At 27.9% G+C, this 19,325-nt stretch overlaps 1 protein-coding gene across 1 annotated transcript; it reads right to left on the bottom strand.

The window, feature by feature from the left end:
- Nucleotides 1-3,768: 3,768 nt before the first annotated feature.
- LOC113384445 (ATP-binding cassette sub-family G member 1-like) lies at nucleotides 3,769-12,010 on the bottom strand. The gene is made up of 9 exons (XM_026622158.1): nucleotides 11,845-12,010; nucleotides 10,894-11,030; nucleotides 10,066-10,211; nucleotides 9,387-9,625; nucleotides 6,286-6,539; nucleotides 5,632-5,901; nucleotides 4,913-5,068; nucleotides 4,394-4,599; nucleotides 3,769-3,915 (listed from the first exon to the last, which is right to left on the bottom strand). Exons 1-9 carry the CDS (start codon nucleotides 11,951-11,953, stop codon nucleotides 3,774-3,776), a joined length of 1,659 nt encoding a protein of 552 aa, XP_026477943.1. The 5' UTR covers nucleotides 11,954-12,010; the 3' UTR covers nucleotides 3,769-3,773.
- Between the last annotated feature and the right edge of the window lie 7,315 nt (nucleotides 12,011-19,325).

Genomic DNA, 19,325 nt, shown 5'->3' with positions numbered 1-19,325 from the left:
AAAATATTTTTTGAATTATTCAAATCAGATGCTCCGTTCTCTTAAAAACTGAGTTATCGTTGTTGGCACTTTTTGCCTCATATCTTCGGAACGGCTAGACTTGCCTTCGCCAAAAACTAATCAGCATGTCTCCTTATCAATACGAATTGAATGTTTTTTGAATTATTCAAATCGTTTCATCCGTGTTCCCGAAATCGTCGACAAAAATTTGTATCCGAACACACATACACACACGCACGTACACACACACACATACACTTACACATACATCCATTTTTTCTAAGGTATGCCAAAATATTCAGAAACCTCTGAAACGTAAAGATATATAAAAATTTTCATTTTCGATTTTTTGCGATTACTATAACTTACCCTACGGAAAGTTAAAAATATTATTTTTTCAGCTTTTAGTTATTATTCTTTATAACATATTGATGAACTTACTTGTTAGTATAATAATCTAAAAATTGATAATATATTTTATATATTTGAAAACTTTATAAAAATTGATATCGTTTGAAAATGAAAATCTACTACAAACTTCTTTTTCCATAAAAAGCATTCATTTTTGTGGTTATTATATATAAACATTATCTACTAACCCTTCTTTATCGAAACTATTTTTTGTCAATTACCAACATCCTGAAAATCTCAATTTATTTACATATTATTAACTGATACGGAATTTTTATAGATCCGAGTATCAGAATTTTTATTTTTAAAATTGAATCTTATTGCGCTGTAGATTGAATTATTTTATATTATATAAAAATTATTTGTTTAGTATCAATTACGAAAGATATGGTAAAATAAAAATTTGATGAAAGTAATTAAATGAAATTTATATATAACGTATCATGGATAAGGAAAACTCGTACGATTCCTTGAAAAGAGCGCAGTGTTCTTGTAAATCTTAAAAGACATTTTAAATTATAACAATTTGACACCGGTATTATATAATAGATTGCATTAATTATATGTGTACTGATAATTTTCTGCATATAAGTTGAGCATCTTATCAGTTGCCTTTTCATTTTTAATGTGTATTAGTCAATGCACTCCAAAGCACGAGCTTTTATTGGAATTGGAGTATGTACTTTCTGGAAAACAATCAAGTTTTGAAACGTATATCTAACTCTACTTGTTGGTGTAGCAACATATCTATATTCTTTATGAAAAACACTCAGACCTTCTATAATGATTCATTAACTCAAAGATTAATTAAGCCTCTATATTGTTCACGCAGAAAACAATCAAATCTTTCGATGATGATTCATTAACACAAAGCTCTGCAAGAAACACTAAAGCTCATGACAAAACGTAATAATTCTACCATATACAATAGCTTATGGATATTTCAATGATTCTATTATTTATATCAATATCGTTTCGATGCAATAAATTTAACATAAATTGTTCTCGAGGGAGGATATTCAACTCTAGTACGTGGTCTAGAAGCATGCGAATGTTAGTCGAAACAAAAGGTTTGAGATTTGATTTATGCCATAATATAAATTAAGATTTATAGACAAGCGTAAGGCATTTGTTTCAGAATAATACATACGTTGATAATAATAGCTGCGAATGAAATAAAATCAAATACTATGAAGGCGAGGCGCGCACTCCGGGTAGTGATAGTCGAACAATTACTGTCAAAGTTTTCCTATTTTAATAAGGCTAATAAAACAGAATATATAGATGTTTTCTACTATTTTTTAATGTATGATGGCATGTTTGCCATTTTTATTGCAAACTTTATTGCAAATTATTATATATTCTCATTGGTGAGAAACACGATCTGATAATCAGCATCTTAAATCTCAGGCTCATTTTCATATATTATAGCTAGCTTGTCATTCTATACTCAAAATCAATGTAGTTAGTCGACTTATACTATTTGTAATTTTGCTGATAATTGAGACAGCTCGGCATGTAAATAATTATTTTAAGAGTGTTATCTCTTTTTCCTCTTGCTAATTTTTTATAACATCGGACTGTTATACATCAGATAAAACATCAGTTGAGATGAATTCCGAGCTAATGCTAGCAATATAAGAACATTCGATATCTCTCTGATAACAGGTTGCTTATTGATGGATGCTTTTAGCAAAGTATTTACAAGTTACAAGTTACATTCTGCGTACTAGTATACACGTACTCAAAACAATAATTTACGCAAAGCCAATTTAGCAGATACAGGAAAAGGAAATCTGTACTAAGATTTATTATCCACACGGATTTGATTCGAGAATAGTACATGTTGCAATATGGTTTATATGCAATTAAGATATTGCATATGCATTTTAGATAATACCAATATCTGTTTTTCATGCAAACATTATATAAGAATTTAAATAGCAAAATAAATTTGTTTAACTAAATTTGATACTATAATATATTGTGCGATATTCGATTTACTCTTGATTTCTTTTTATCATCATAATTTATTATTTATCATATTTTAATTTTTTGATATCCTGAACTTCTGGATATGACGTTTCCAATAACTTTTTTCCTAAATAAGTTTTTGTCCAAACTCAGTTTGAAAAGTACTCAACACCATTTTTATTTGCTATTTCTTTAAATTTTTAGTGATAAATTTATGAAATCAAAAACGTTTTATATACATAATATATTTTTAATAATTTTTACAAATAATGAATATATTAAAGCTACATAAAGATCAACTAAATATTTACAGTTGTTATAAACAATACCTAATATTAGACAGGATTTAGTTAGTCTAATTGGAATAACTGATTTTATAATCATTTTATTAGTAGATTGAAATAGTTCAGAGTAGGTTAATTTCAATATTTTAGCGATGTGTTGCGAATTATATCCGCCAGTTAGTAGACTATTTTCCAAAACTATAAATTTTTCATTTTTTCATCTATTTTAACATTATTTTCAAAGAGCTTTAACATAATAACGTGCTTCATCAATTTAAATATTACTTTACATATAATATAAAAGTGTTATAAATATTTTACATTACTTATAATACAATATTTATTCTAATATTTTCACAGCTTAATAACAAAACTAATAAATTTGCTTATTTTTAAAAAAATTGGGTCAATTATCATCAATTTAAAACAAATTTCCTAGCTAATACTATGGGTTAAACACCTTATTGAAAATAAGTTTATCAATTAATATTTTTTGCATTTTTATTTGCGCTTTCAATCTGTCACATATTATATGAGATCAGACATATATGTTATGACGTATTCTTATTATATTGGAATGCATTGATCATGAAAATTCACATAGATTTACTATTATATATTAATATTTAATTAAAGATTATAAATCACAATAGAAAATAATAAACAACTGCTCCATAATATCCCCATCACAGGTAAAAATATAATCTCATAGGCTTTATGTACGAAAGATAATCACTATTAATTTTGAAAAATAGCTTGTCTCTTGTCTTTCTCAAAAATATTGGTTTTATCTAAAACGACAACAAAACTTTCGTAACATATGCTATCTATCTCTTAAATCTATATTTTTGCCTGTGAAACCATCGATACCTGCATAAGTACAATAATTTGGCACTATATTTAGGTATATTTTTTATACATACATATTTATTCTAAATGGCATATTTTTTTACTATAAATGCATTTTTCTTCAAAATATTGAATTTTTAAAAATTGAAGAATAATGATGATGATGATTGATAAATTTTGAAATATTTATGATTTCCTAAAATATCCTAAATTTAACTTAGAGTTAAAACTTAACTTTAATATTTTTAAAATCCTTTACCGAACGGCATTCAGTTTGAATCTCAGCAAGAAGTATGCCAAGATACGCAGAAATAGTAAAATTGAAGTTAGGGCGATGATGTCGTTCCAAAATTGATCACCACGCATAGAAATTTCACTTAAAAATTTCTGTGGATATCTGAAAATTAAATTACTATGAATGTCTTGGTCTATATCACAAACATATACTCGAAATTGTAATTTCATTTGTTGAAATTTATATTTTTTATAAATATGCGAGTTTAATACTACTGTATAAGGACCTAACCAGAACTGGGTTACTAGCACCATGCAAAATCAAAAGCGTCCCTTCTATTTGAATAAAAACAAAAAAAATATTTACAAATATATTAAAGTAAGTAAGTAAAGTAATAAATAAAGTGAATGGAATTTTAGAACATGAATCAATTGATAAACGCATATAAATTACCGTTTATAATAAATTAGTCCACAGAAAACAGAACACAGAGCTATCTAATCAATCGAAAAAATTCATTCCAATCATCCCACGTCTTATAATGTTTTATGGACATTTCATTAATTAAACGATTCTGTAATTCATCATCCCACTTGTTCAATTCGATTAATTAACTAAGCCACTAGCAACTTCGACTTACTTGTAGTGACAGTATTTTCCTGACTCGCAAGTCAACGTGGGTCTATTCATTCCATATATGGCACCCACTAGACCTTCTAAACCATATCTCAAATATGACAAATAGGAACCCCAATGTAACCACGATGGTAGATCGCGCAGAGTGACCCCAAATCCTGCGAACATCATAACTGGAACCGAGATTGTTGGGCCCAAGAAAGTTCCATTCTGAAAATAATAGAAATATGATAGAATGTGGAATGAATTGATACCAAATGCTTATAATTTGTTATATTATTTCAAATTTATAATGAATAATTAAGTTGAAAGATTAGTTATATATTAATATTATTTTGAATAATTAATTAAGATCAATTTGAAAATTTGATAATATTTTCATAATATCTTATTCCTCAATTCCCAATTCATCAAGTTTCTTCGCGCAAAAGTTGATTGAAATTAATCGTACAAAATGAGCATAGTATCGAAAAGACATCATTAAATTGACAATTCTCTACAAATAGTTTGATTTATTACTTACCACAACGTTAAAAATAGCACCGACCATCAATCCGACACTTTGAGCCACAAAAACTACCAGCATGGAAATCGACAGAAACATTCCAAATCTAATTAGCTCTAATGGTTGGGCGCTCATTAAATAGATGATCATAGAAAATATGATACAACTAATTATCTGAAATAGTAAATAAATTATTGTTATAACTATATATAGGTATTCTAAAAATATAATATAAATTAGTCTATATTTGGGATTCAAAACGTTTTGCCATGTTTGTAATTAAAACGCGTTCAAAATTGCTCGTTCATTAATAATAAATATTTATTTCAGCTTTTACAAGATATAATTTGGAAGTAGTTATTTAGAACTTAATTTTTACGATACGATATTTGTTCAAATATTACCCCTATTCAAAGCACATTGCAGTGCACTCATGTAATCCGAAAACTTTTTGCAGCAAATTTAGGAGTATTTTTTTTTTAAATGAGATTCTTAAGTAAAATATGTATTTTATTACAATTTTTATTAAATTGCACATGATTATATATCAAATCCAAAAATAAATAACTAATAATATAGCAAAAATTCTAATAAAAAAAATTAATTAAGAAGGATTTTGGTCATGGATTCACACGTTACATCTTTCCAATTCATATCATTTTGGCAGTATCAAAGTGAAAAGACAAATGAACTGCTTACAAAAACAATTACTCTAATTATATATTAATTCAACTTACCGAAACTGGTAAATCGACTATGTTGATAGCCGTATAGTATGCCTTCAAGGAATACCACCGATTAAAGTGTTCTTTCTGCAATATCGACATTTCTTGCGGAAATGTTAATATATTCAACATCATAGGGCTCATCATCTGATGCATCAGAATTGAAAATAATAAATTGTAATTATCCAGGACACGTGATCCTTTGTTTCCAGCTTGGATAAATAGTACTCCCAACATTATGCCCACCAGGATGTTGACTATTATTCGCATATGCGTCATAGTCTGAAAAGAATAAAGTTTATTAAATTAATTTGCATATAAATTGTAAATTTGTAAAAGTGAAAATTTTGTGATATATTCCCATACAATTAATTAATATAAAACTTGTAATTAAATTGACATTGTTAAAAATTTGAATCGAATTGACATTCTTCAAATTCAAACTGTGATCAAAAGCAATGGTTGGTTTTATATATTTATTTAAATTGCAAATAATTTGTCCCTACACAATTACATTTTAAATATTTTTATGAGATTATCAGCTCCATTAACAATTATCTAACCCTTTCCACTCGGATGCCGCCGCGGAAAAATTCATATAAATCTCTGAATTCGCGAGTGGAAAGGGCTAACATTTTGCCCGAATATTTTTTTTATTATTATTACCGCATCTCTCCTCGTTTTCAAGAATCCTCGTTTTAAAAGAACTTTAAGTTGATTCGTTATCGGCGTGGCTTGAAGTCCACTTAGATTCTGATCGGAATCAGACTTGGGCCTGATAGGATTTGCTTCCCGTAATGCTTTTAAATCTGGTAGATGTTCGTGGTTTTTCAACCAGACTAATGATCTACCATTTTCAGTTCCTTCCACCATTTTGTCCATTTTGTCTATACCATGCTCCCCAGAAGCCAACTCAATAACTGTTGAACGAAATATTAAATTAATAATTAGTAGTCATTAAAACTAGTAAACTCAAACAAGTCTGGCAAAATATCAAGCTATTTTGTAAACTCATATTCTCGACTTTCAATTATGAGTTTGAGTCATTCAGGATACATAAACAAAGAACTCAACGTGAAGTTTTTTGTTATGCATTTATCTTTATCGTTAACCATTTAGCCCAGTCATCTTAGGTTAAATTAGGCAAGAATCTCGTAATGTGAGATACCCAGCTGTAACTTTGTAAATAGTTGAAATATTGACACCCTTAATGTTGTCTCAAAACCTACATATGGTAGGGTGTGCGCAACTATAAAATTTCGGGGTCAAAGGTCACAAAAATCGCGGTTTTTCGCTTTTTTTGTAAATATCTCATTTCCTATGGGTTTTTGCTATTTATGTTTATTATCAATATTGTAGAATACAAAATTCTCTACAAATTTTGTTTGAAAATTTTTTTTATACGGTGAACCGTTTTCGAGATAGAGGGCGGAGAGCGCGCGGTCATAGCATCCCTTCAGGTCAACCGATGCCTTCGGTCAAAAACGCGCCATATATAGTTGATGAACTATCGCTAGATTAATGATTATAAACATTTGTCAATTTTTATTAACTATTTTATTATATTTTGTCATTTTTTCCTAACCTATCCACTTTTTATTCAGTATTAATTTATTTAACAACACTTACCTGCCCATTAAATTGCAGAATTGTTAATATAAGAATTATATTTAAATTTAAACCTAATTAATATTAATAAATTCTTACATGATAAAAAAACAAATAAATTATGAATTTATCTTTTTATTAAAAAATATTATTTTATACATTTATTTTTTTTAAAGTAATAAAATGAAATAAAGGGTACAAAACTACAATTAATAATTTTAATCATCTTCTTCCTCTTCATCGTCGTCTTCCGGCTGCTGGTGAATTTCAGACTGGTCTTCATTGTCGTCTTCAACGTCATTTGTCTCAATTTCTTCCATAATTTCGGTATCAAAAGTTCCATCTTCGTTAATGTCGCTCTGGTATGGTAAAGCATTGAAACAAGCTTGTCCATCACATTGGCCACAAGCTAAAGAGCATTGCAAGCCCGCTTTTCTGCATCCGCATCGCGAACCACAACCACTCTTGCAGTTGCAGAAAATTGTATTTAGCTAATATTCTGGAGCAGGTGGTAAAATTGTCATGATAGGTTAAAGAAAATCATTTCGCATTGCCCAACCCCATACCTTTGGTTCCAAATCATGCCCTAACCAAGTTTGAACTTGATAATATACACGTTCAAAATGTTGATGAGCAGCTGCACTTGTTGGTGGAAAATTTGCAAGCTGAACAGGTTTATTAAATTTTGTAGACTTAACGTAATGAATATAACGAAGATGATCGAGACTTTTCACAGATTTCGGAGCATTATAGACTGCCAGTAAGATTTGAGTTCCACCCTCTAATAATCTCTGGGTCGAACAATTTTCTTCCTCAAATGCTTTAGCTAGTTCATCCAAATTTGTCAGTTTCTCAAAAACTTTCAAAAATGTTTTTTTTTCCCTTTTTAAAAAGCCCAGAAGTTGTGTCACATCCACTTAATGCGTGCAGAAATAAAATATGTGTTTTGGAATGAGGATAATTATCAAAACTTTTAGTCGAGTATATCTCCGTTTTTACATTTCCTGTCCCAACTTTTTTAAAGAAAATTTCTTTTCCGTGGGACAGGGTACGCCCAATTAAAATAACGAGTAAATCAATATCTTGTCCTATTATAATTGCAGATTTTCCAGACATTGATTCTTGAATTGCACTTTCAACAATAAGGACATCCGCATCATCTCTGGCTTGTTTTGTAGTTATATTTGCAGCCTTTAAATTTTCTATTAACATGTTAATTAGCCTAATTTTATTATTTTGATTTGATAAAAAAAATTCTTGAGAAACTGGTACAACTATTGTTTTATCGAAACATACTTCATATGATTTTGAAAGTGCAGTTCTTCTCAGCTGCTCCATAGCTTTTACGTTCTTACTGTAGTCTGAATATCCGTCAAATACAACAATTATTTTGGACCTGTAATGCCTTTGTAAATAATTTATGTATTTATCAATTATAATAGAAAAAGTATCTTCTCTGCTGGATTGGAAGGAATGGAAGGATTTTGAAATTTACATTACATTTAAAGAAAATGCACTTAATTATTTTCTATTTAAAATTTAAGAGTGTTTATGAAAAAATAATCATATTATGATTTAAGTTTTTTCCTTAATTATTTTTTAATTTTAGTAAACGGTGATCAGTATTATTGAATAAATATAGATTTAAGGCACGAAAAAAATTACAAAATATAATAAAATAGTTAATAAAAATTGACAAATGTTTATAATCATTAATCTAGCGATAGTTCATCAACTATATATGGCGCGTTTTTGACCGAAGGCATCGGTTGACCTGAAGGGATGCTATGACCGCGCGCTCTCCGCCCTCTATCTCGAAAACGGTTCACCGTATAAAAAAAATTTTCAAACAAAATTTGTAGAGAATTTTGTATTCTACAATATTGATAATAAACATAAATAGCAAAAAACCCATAGGAAATGAGATATTTACAAAAAAAGCAAAAAACCGCGATTTTTGTGACCTTTGACCCCGAAATTTTATAGTTGCGCACACCCTACCATATGTAGGTTTTGAGACAACATTAAGGGTGTCAATATACAACTATTTACAAAGTTACAGCTGGGTATCTCACATTACGAGGTGAAATGCTAAATGACTGGACTAATTATCGTTAGTGTTTATCAGTGCATTATGTGTTTACCATGTGTTTACTAACCGAAATCAGCTGGGTTGTGGTATTGCGGACATTGCACTCCGCAGTTATCCAAGTATTCGACCAGCATGTCGGTGGTGCCCTGATAAAGACATCGTCCCTCCGCCAGAACGTAAACCTGGTCGAAAAGAGCGAAAAGCGAAGCGGACGGCTGGTGCACTGTGCAGACTATCGTTCGTCCCTGGTGGGCTAGTGATCTTAGTAATTCCACCACCTGCCGGCAGGACGACGAATCTAAACCACTAAATCGGGAAAAAATAATTAATAATTTCACTTATAGGGGTTAAAATAACTTGATAATAGAGAATATAGTATTAGAATATAGAGTTAGAAGATAGTACTAGCTAATATTAGAATATAGTATAGAATTCTTTGGAAAGTTATGAAATTATTAATTTTTATATAAAAAAAATGTATTTGTTGTAATTCTCATCATTAGTATTTCTCAACTGAAGAGTAATGATTGAAAATATTTCTACGAAAGCTCATAAAATGAAAAACTAAATTAAAATATAATAGTCTAGGACTCCTAGGCTAGGAGCTCTAGTTCAATCCATTATTTCTATTAATAGGTTCCTAGATTTTAATAAGTTTATGTTTTTATTTGTTACAACGTCGGTTGTTTTAAATTCGTTATTCCTTAGATTTTTAAGTTTTAATTAATGTTCTAATAATTACTTACGTAGTTGGTTCATCCAAAAACATAACAACAGGATTTGATATGAGTTCTAAAGCGATTGATAGACGCTTTTTTTGACCACCTGATAGTCTTCCAGCTCGTGTATTTATATGCTCATATAAACCTAAAGTTGTTAGCGTTGACTCTATCTGAAAACCACAATTGATTATGATAATTTTAATTTTTTTGAAAATATAATTAATTATATCATTTCAATTTATTGAAAAATGAAGATTTACAAAGTATTATGGGATGGTTTGAGTCAATTTTTAATAAAAAAAAAACCTTCGCCGAAAGCTTGTTATTAGATCATTGGAAAACTAGAATGGTATCATTCTTAACAAGTGATTTTTCTTCTGTTTTTTGTAATTGCATACTTTGTGATATCATCAAATGTTATTTCAGAAAAACTCTAGTTTACTAACAAATAGTCTTTTTATTTTTCAAAATTTCCATAACAAAAGAACCATCACCTTTCTTGTCTGCATGTACGCCTCGGAGGCGTGCAGATACAGTTCTAGGGCTAACTACCATAAGTCTAACAATTTTTAATAGATTTATGTTCAATATCTTCAAATAAATGAAAAATTAGGTATCAATAAGATAAAACTAATATAAAAATTTAAATATGCAGAATGAAGGCTCGTTAACTCCACAAAAAAAGCACGCGAAGAACGATATTAATTCATCAAAGAAACTTAATTAAATAGACTCATAGATTACTCGCATTATGAAAATAGTTCTTGTTTTATATTATTGTTATTGCATAACTTGTGATAGAAATTTGTCAAATATTACTATATAAAAATGTAGTTTAATTTTTCTACTTACGATATTTGCTTTTTCGTGTTTGGGCACGTGTGTTCCCAATTTTAAATCTGCGGCTACAACCATATTCTCTTGAACTGTTAAGAGAGGCTGTAATCGGTCATCTTGAGTTATATAACAAGACATTTTGCGAAACTCATCTGCGAAGAAAATGAACATTAAGCATGAATTGATAAATAAAAGTCATGGATAAAAAACTGTTTATTAAGCAAACGTCTATTTATAAAAAAGTTTAGAAAAAATATTATTTTAATATGATTTATGCTATTTTATTACGTACATCACTGAATTAATAAGTCTCTGACGATATAGATTGAAACATTCTCAGAATAAAGTAATGCAATATGCAAAGGATACATAATAGTATGAACCACTTGTTGACTTGAATTATTTGTAAATACAAGTTCCAGTACATATAGTTTTCTTACAAAGTATTATGATGATAGGTAAGTTTTCGCAAATCATGCACATTCCACAAACCATGTCATCGTTTTGATAAATATGTATGCAAATATTCCATTATAAATCATTGTTTAATTGAATGGAAATGTATAGTGTGTTGAAGAGCAAACGCACTTTTTATTTTCTCAAATATTCCGATAAATTCATGAAAATATTTTCCTTATAACGTAAATTTTGTAAAAGACAAGAATAGATAAAAAATATTTAGAAGACTATTTATGACTCCATAAGCCACATTGCAACTCCGTATTTTTACAAGAGGCATTCAAGATTTCAAAATATTTAATTCAGAATTTCTCATTTTCTTTACCAAATTTTCTATGTACTTTATATTTTTAATTTACCAATATTCATTATGAAATTTACTTATAGGTAAAAACTTTTTATTCGAAAATATTCTTTGAATTCTTCCTTTCGAATATAATAACAATATTCATTCGAATCTAATTGAAGTCCCAGTTATCTTATAAATATAATTTTTTTTTTACTTACTGAGATCTCTTCCCCGTCCATTCACATAAACAGCACCTTCAACGCCAGTTTTTTTGTACCCAGATAGAACATCCAGGAGCGTCGATTTTCCGGCTCCTGATGGACCCATTATTGCCACCAATTGATTTGGCGGTAGACGACCATTAACTCCATGTAGAATTTCTTTATCACCTGTAAATAAATAAATAATATGTCTGAATTAATGGACAACACTTTATAGAGAACTTATAATACCAAATAAAATTTTATTATCGAAAAATTATTGGCTGCTCTACATTGTTGTTACTAAACTAAAATTGTATGTAAAATGAAGAAATGTAAAATGGCTTCAAATTTATGAGTTGATTTAATATATAAAATGATTTCGAACTTTAGAGGCAATGTCAAATATTGATTATAGAAATATTGCCAATATTTGGTATTTTACTAAATATACCTATAGTATATTTAATGCGTTTATATACTACCGTACTTTATTTCAGTTTATCTAAACGCATGTGTTGCATAATTACTATTGCGTGCATAATAACATGAGAGTCAGATAATAAAGTAAATTTTAATTTCTAATTGCGTTGTCTCTGAGGCAACATCAGCTTCAAGTTACATAGAACTTGAGTTAATATAATTAAATATTTATCTGGTAATATAACTAGAAAATAATTATACAGAAAGCTCTTAACAAACGTCACAGTTTTCATAAGTGCAATTATTTTTAAAAAAAAATGAAAAAATATTTGAAAACTGGTATTATAATGGTTGTATATATTTTGTTTGCAACGTAGCAAAAGTGCAAAATTATTCTGTTTATATTTTGGTTGCAAGATCTTCTGCTAATTTTGTCAAATTTCTATGAGAATATGCATATATGCACATGAATATGCATTATTAGAACATTTTATATCTCTTTTAATTCTAATTTTTTTTAGAAGAACTATTCATTTAAGGAAACTATTTAATCAATACTTTAATATCAGTTTATATTATATCATCAGATCTCTTTTTACAGATTTTTAATAATAATTTGGTGAACAGTTTTATTGTCTCTTAGTTCTTTTATTCTTATTTATCTGTTAACTCATAATTTATTTTTTATTGAATGCTTATTAAAGTTGATATTTGTCTAAGAACCGATATAATTAAAATATATTACACATTATACTGAAACATAACACAAAGAATATGAATTGTGTGAATAAGAATATGAATTTAAAAATATATACTTCAGAGTATACTTGCAGTATTTTATATAAAAAAAATGTCTTTATTTACTAATCGCGTTCAAAAATTTTATACAAAGTTGTTTTGACGTCATTCACTAAACGACTTGTTTTGAATTCTAAAATTCATCTTTCCTTTCTTGTTATTTTTACGTGAAATTTTAAGATAAATTTATGGGATTTTTTTAATGCATTTGCAAACCGCAGAAATTTAGCAGCTGCATACAAATGGTGAATGAACTCATAATTATACTAAAAGAGAATTAGCGAAAATTTGGGTTAATTTATGTGACCACATAAAATTTATTTTCATTGTAACGATAAACATATTTGAATCCTACGTACAACAAAGATCAGTTTTCGATTAACATCTAGAGAAGCAAAACAACTGGTTTAATTATGCCAAAGTGGATGACTCACCATACTCTACGCAAATGTAGAATAGTTTTGTAATGTTTTTTTAAATCTGATATATTCAAAGGCTTTATCAAAAGAAAGGAAGTCCAAATAACAATTGCGAGATATGCGGAAATGTAACCTACTTACTTACAAATTCACGTGTCAAATGACTTAAATATTGGGACTATAAAAATTTTGGTGCCATAAATATAATTCAAAGTCAAAACCGGTTTGTTGGAAGTTATCTATAATTACAAAACCTAATTTTATTAATTGTTTGCAAGAAAATAACACAATATTAAATATAGTCATAATTCTAATGCGGATATTCTTAAATATGATAAAATTCAGAAACTAGAGTTAGGCACACTTGAACAAATGCTATCTCGAGGTACGAGCAAGTTCTCAAAAAAATCGAATTTAGTACTACGTATTACAGTTCTAACAAAACTTTATTAAATACTATTCAGCATTCGCCCCCATATAATATCCCATGTGCAACTTTTTTTAATTATTATCGATTCAGTGAGATTTAATGCTATATTTTTTAAATAGTTTGCTCTATTTTTAATTTTGCATAAATTTTTAATTTTACATAAGCAATTAAGCAAAAATTAATTTTACACTTGATAAATAAAATTGAGAAATGCTAGCTAGAATCTCGTTAAATTGAATAATTTGTTAATTGATCATGCTGACTCATGTTTTAGTAAAAAATAATCTCGTTAGAAATTAAATAAGAATGATAAAATTTTATGAAATTATATTTCCAAGTTTAAAGTTCGCACGCATTATTAGAGTTTAATGAACTACAATAATCATTTCATCAACTAAATCAACTCCTATGATTTTTTACTTTTGGGTTGAAAATTAAAAAAAAGATTATATTAAAATTAATTAATTATTGACTATAAATAAAGTTTGTAGATTTGTAGAACTGCTCATTTGCAAATAATCTAGTAGTGTAACAAAAGAAATTGATTAAAATTTAAATTAATTAGTAGTTAGGTACCTTAAACATATCGATTTTTCAGCTCATCAGCTAGTTTGAGAGTCAAATTTCATTTGCTTCACATTTCAGAAAAAAGCTGATGCCTTCGATATATTACAAATACTTTATAAGAACAAACGCAGGTCATTCAAATGCAAGCTTTAATAAAAACTTGATTATTCCTGACCTGAGTCAATCGTGAAATGTTCAGCGTTACATGAGAACTGTTGTTGACAAAAAACTTTGAATCAATTTCAAGAATATTGCTAATAAAAAACTTCGAATCTTAATGTTTCAAAGAATGTGTCTGTCAATGTTATTTTACAATACAATTAACCTCCGAAACCGGTTGCACTCACCTCACTCAGAGTGGAGATAAAGTACAAGTTCAAAGTTTCAAGGTGTTTTCATACGATTTATTTAAAAAAAATCTATTTTTATTGACGTCATTTTAAGGTTGATTAAATCCTTTTATTTCTAATGGCCTAGTCATCGTTAATAAGTGCGAATTGGTGATTATGCAATTCTTTTATTAATGTTCAAAATTCTAGTTTTTTATTATCAAGGTTCCGGGTGCAATAATAAATAAAGTTACGAATGATATAAAAAATCTGAAGACGTTATAAAAAATCTGCTATATAATGGTTATTGACAACTTAAATGTTAGATCATCAATAAAATCTTAACTCTTCTATCAATTCGCTCTTAGTTATATAATTATATTGTGGATATAACCAGACAATATCCTAATTAAAAAAAAAATTGATAACTTTGATTTTATAAATATTTTAAAATAAATTATACATATTTTACTTATATTGCGTGAAATTATACATATTTCTTGGGCATTTATTCAAAATAATTTAGAGAATTAAGAATTTGTATAAATTCTAGACTCTAGAATATTGTAAATTGATTTTAAAAATTTTAAGTTTAGGATTTGAAATTAATTAGATCGGAATTGCGTTGAATAGTTTTGCGCAAACATCAGTTGAACAGTTTCCTCGTAATTATAGATGCCGAAAAGTGTCATTTTTGATTTTATTGCTTTTAACTTCTTAATCATTAGTGTGAATTGCTAAACCAAACTTTTGTAATTGACAAGTGGAAATTTGTTTTAGGCAAGCTTGTAAATATTTTTGCAGGAACTCATATTGATGAAATCAATTTTTGATATCTATAGCTAATAGCTAAAGTATAACTAAATTCAAAAATATGGAGAGCATAATTATTTACTTGGAAAACTTTTTCAATTAAGGGAGCGTCCATTAACCACGTGATCGCTTTTTTAAGGGTTTTTGGACCCCCTCTCCCCCTTGCTAATACGTGATGATATTCAAAATTTCCCCCCATTTTCCACCAAACTCATATTGATTTGGTAAGTGTATTTTTAGTTACGAGAAAAAATTGTAAAATTTGGGATTTTTTTTAAAATGTCTGGATTTTTATAAAAAAAATTTGGATTTTTTTAAAGATTCAGGTAAAAAATAAATACGCATGATATCTAATTATATCCCTCCCCCCCGTGTGATTTTCCGTAATTTTTTGTCAAATCCCCCTCTACCCCTAAAAACCTCTCGTGATTAATGGACGCCCCCATAACAAAATAAATCATTAATTTATTGATTTGAAGATTGATTACACAATATTCGCGAGGCTGATTTGATTTGCACTATAATGTGCAATGCAATTACGAACCCGAACCAGCCCTAATCAGGCGTGCTCAGAATTAACTGGCTGGGATGGTGTGATTTTTTTAAATGATATTTTCTAGAATTGTTTTTCTATTACAGTGTTATTGTCCTAGATGCATTAAGTTCATAAATCAGAATCGCGATAATGTTTGTTCATGGCACGCTTTTGTCATGTTGTCAAACGCGCGTGGCTTCTAAGATAAGTAGCCACATGCTGAGGTCAAAGTTGACCCGATTTATTTCTTTATCCGATCATTCTTAGCAATAACATAAATACGAAATGAAAACACTGTTTTAAAGAATAGAAGATGCCTATTTAATTAATTCGAATCAATAGTAAAATTGAGATGGTATTTTAATTATTTTAATAATTTAATATATGGGCCTTCTTCACGTTGAAAGAGAATATCCAATAATCACGTGAGGCTCAAAAGGGGTTGATAAAAAATATTACAAGGAGGAAGAGAGTTGTAATTATTTTTTACCTGAATATGAAAAAAAATAAAAAAGTCTTTTCTTTCAGAACACTATTTTGTTGGATAGAAACAATATAATTCCATTCTTGGTCCACTATTATTTTATTATTTTTATTAATGACATTTCTGATACTATTAACTGTCCACATTTATTATTTGCAGATGATCTGAAACTATATCTCAAAATAAATTCTATTGATGACTGCTTATTATTACAGTCTCAACTTGACCTTTTCCAATCTTGGTGTATCTATAACAAATTACATCTAAATATATCAAAGTGCAAGATTCTTAGTTTTACACATAAGCGCGTTCCAATACTTTTTGATTATAAAATTTCTAACACCAGCATTGATAGATGTAATAAAATTTCCGATTTAGGTGTTCTATTTGATTCTGGTTTGTTTTTCACAGATCATGTTACTGATATTTGCAATAGAGCACATCAATCTTTAGGTTTGATACTAAGAAATTGTAAACAATTTAAGTCTACCAATGCACTTCTTTGCATGTACTATTCTATTGTACGTTCTAAATTAGAATACGGTTCGATTATTTGGTATCCTCATCATATCAACAACTCTGATGCGATAAAGAAGGTTCAGCGAAAATTTCTGAATACCTTATTATAAAACATATAAAATTTACCCTGAACGTGGCTTTGACCACAACACTTTACTAAAAGAATTTGGTATTCCTTCCCTTGCCTCACGTCGATTTATCTGTACAATTTGTTCTTATTTAAGCTTTGCAATAATTCTATAGACTGTCCTCTTATTCTCAATCAACTATCCTTTAATGTTCCAAGGCTATCTTCGCGTTCACAATTATTTTTCAATTATCCCACCCCTAAATCTAATTCTCTTTTAAATTCGCCAATTTTACTATGTCCTCTAACTTTAACTTAATTAATAATGAAATAGACATTCACAACACATCACCTAATCAAATAATCTCCATCTGCACAAGTTAATCTTTTTATTTTCTTTCAAATATCTTATTATTTTCTGTTTATAAATATTATTGTTACATTCTGCATTATATGAAATTTTATCTTAGCATTTTATGTTACTAACTATATATTGTAATTTTGTGTATATTTTAATTGTTATTCATTATGTCAAAATAATTGTATTTTTGAGTCCTCTTGGAGAAATCTGTGGGCTATATATTTAAATAAATAAATAAATAAATAAAAATAAATAATTATAGGTTAAAATTAAAAGAAATGAAAGATTAGAAAATACTTCGAAGAAGTACATATCCAGAAAAGTAAAGAAGAGTAAAAAACTGTTTATTCTTTAACTGGAAATGAATTGATGAACTTAAATGCAACCTCAGGCAATAAATTAAATATGTATATACGTATGTATATATATATATGTATGTAGGTATAAATAATATTACAGAGTTCAATTGCGTTTGTCTGTTCAAATTGATAGTTATTTATTTGATGTTAAATCTATAAGATAAATTCAGATTTTATTGTATTTCAATATATTTAAATAATTTAAAATAATTACAATTATTGTTAAAACTGATTTTACCTATATTTATGTGATATAATTTTATTTAAATATCATTAACAGTGATCTTATCCGCCTCAGTAATAATTTAAGCCCACTTTATATTTTATTTCCTGATATTTTTTGTTATTGATTCTCGTATATAGTTCATCGTATGGTCGAGGATCTCGTGCAATTTTTTCCTGCTCCAGATTGTGATAATAATTATTATATTTAACAATAATAATAACAATATTATACATCGGAGTGTGTTTATCTCATTTACGTCATGATCTGTCGTGAACTTTGTGTAGAACTAAAAGATTGTCAACATATTTTAATTTGTTCTTTTAAATTGAAATTGATGATTAATGTGTAAAACAAATGGTTTAAATATGAAAAATATGTTAGTATTTATTATGTTAATGATATAATTGACACACTAAAATGCAGAATTTATTAATAATTAATCAACTGCAAATTTAATATGTGGACAAGATTCACAAAGTAAAATTCAGTAGATATTTTATTCAGTTTTTGAAATATTTGGAAAATTTAAAAATTAAAAATTATGTGATTTTTGAATTTGTATATAATGTTTATGTATATAATTCGCCCAATTACATCATATTAATTTAAAATTTTCCTATATCTAAATATAGTGATATTTGTTTATTGCTAACTATCTTTGCAAGTTATCAAAAATTGGCTGAACATGCAAATTATAAATATATTAGTATACATAGCTCTCTACTTTTTCATTTAATCATTTAAATAAAATATTTTAAATTTAGTTTTGATTTTCATAATCTGCCACCAACTCTAACTTATACTTGCAAACCAAACAGCTAACTTTTGTGTAGTAATTTATTTGATATGAGTGTATTTTATATATATATATATATATAATATATATATATATATATATATATTATATATATTTTAATAATACATTACGACTCTTAATAAAACAATGGAATAGCATAAAAATAACACTTACTTTCCATTTCTCACCAGATATCTCTCTTCATAACTTTATTCGGGGAATTATGCATATCCAATTCATTCTTATGACATATCATATTATTCTTCCTGTATAACAAGAGTTATGAAATATGGTTCTAAGTATCAAAACAGACTTCGTTCGTATTATATATTGCATAAAATTTATTAATAATATTGTGCTAAATGACGTTGAC

Source organism: Ctenocephalides felis, unplaced genomic scaffold (assembly GCF_003426905.1).
Source record: "Ctenocephalides felis isolate EL2017-DRISC unplaced genomic scaffold, ASM342690v1 CF-g0.4_SCAFFOLD_03571, whole genome shotgun sequence".
Lineage (NCBI taxonomy): Eukaryota > Metazoa > Arthropoda > Insecta > Siphonaptera > Pulicidae > Ctenocephalides > Ctenocephalides felis.
This window is presented reverse-complemented; position numbering and strand designations above follow the sequence as displayed.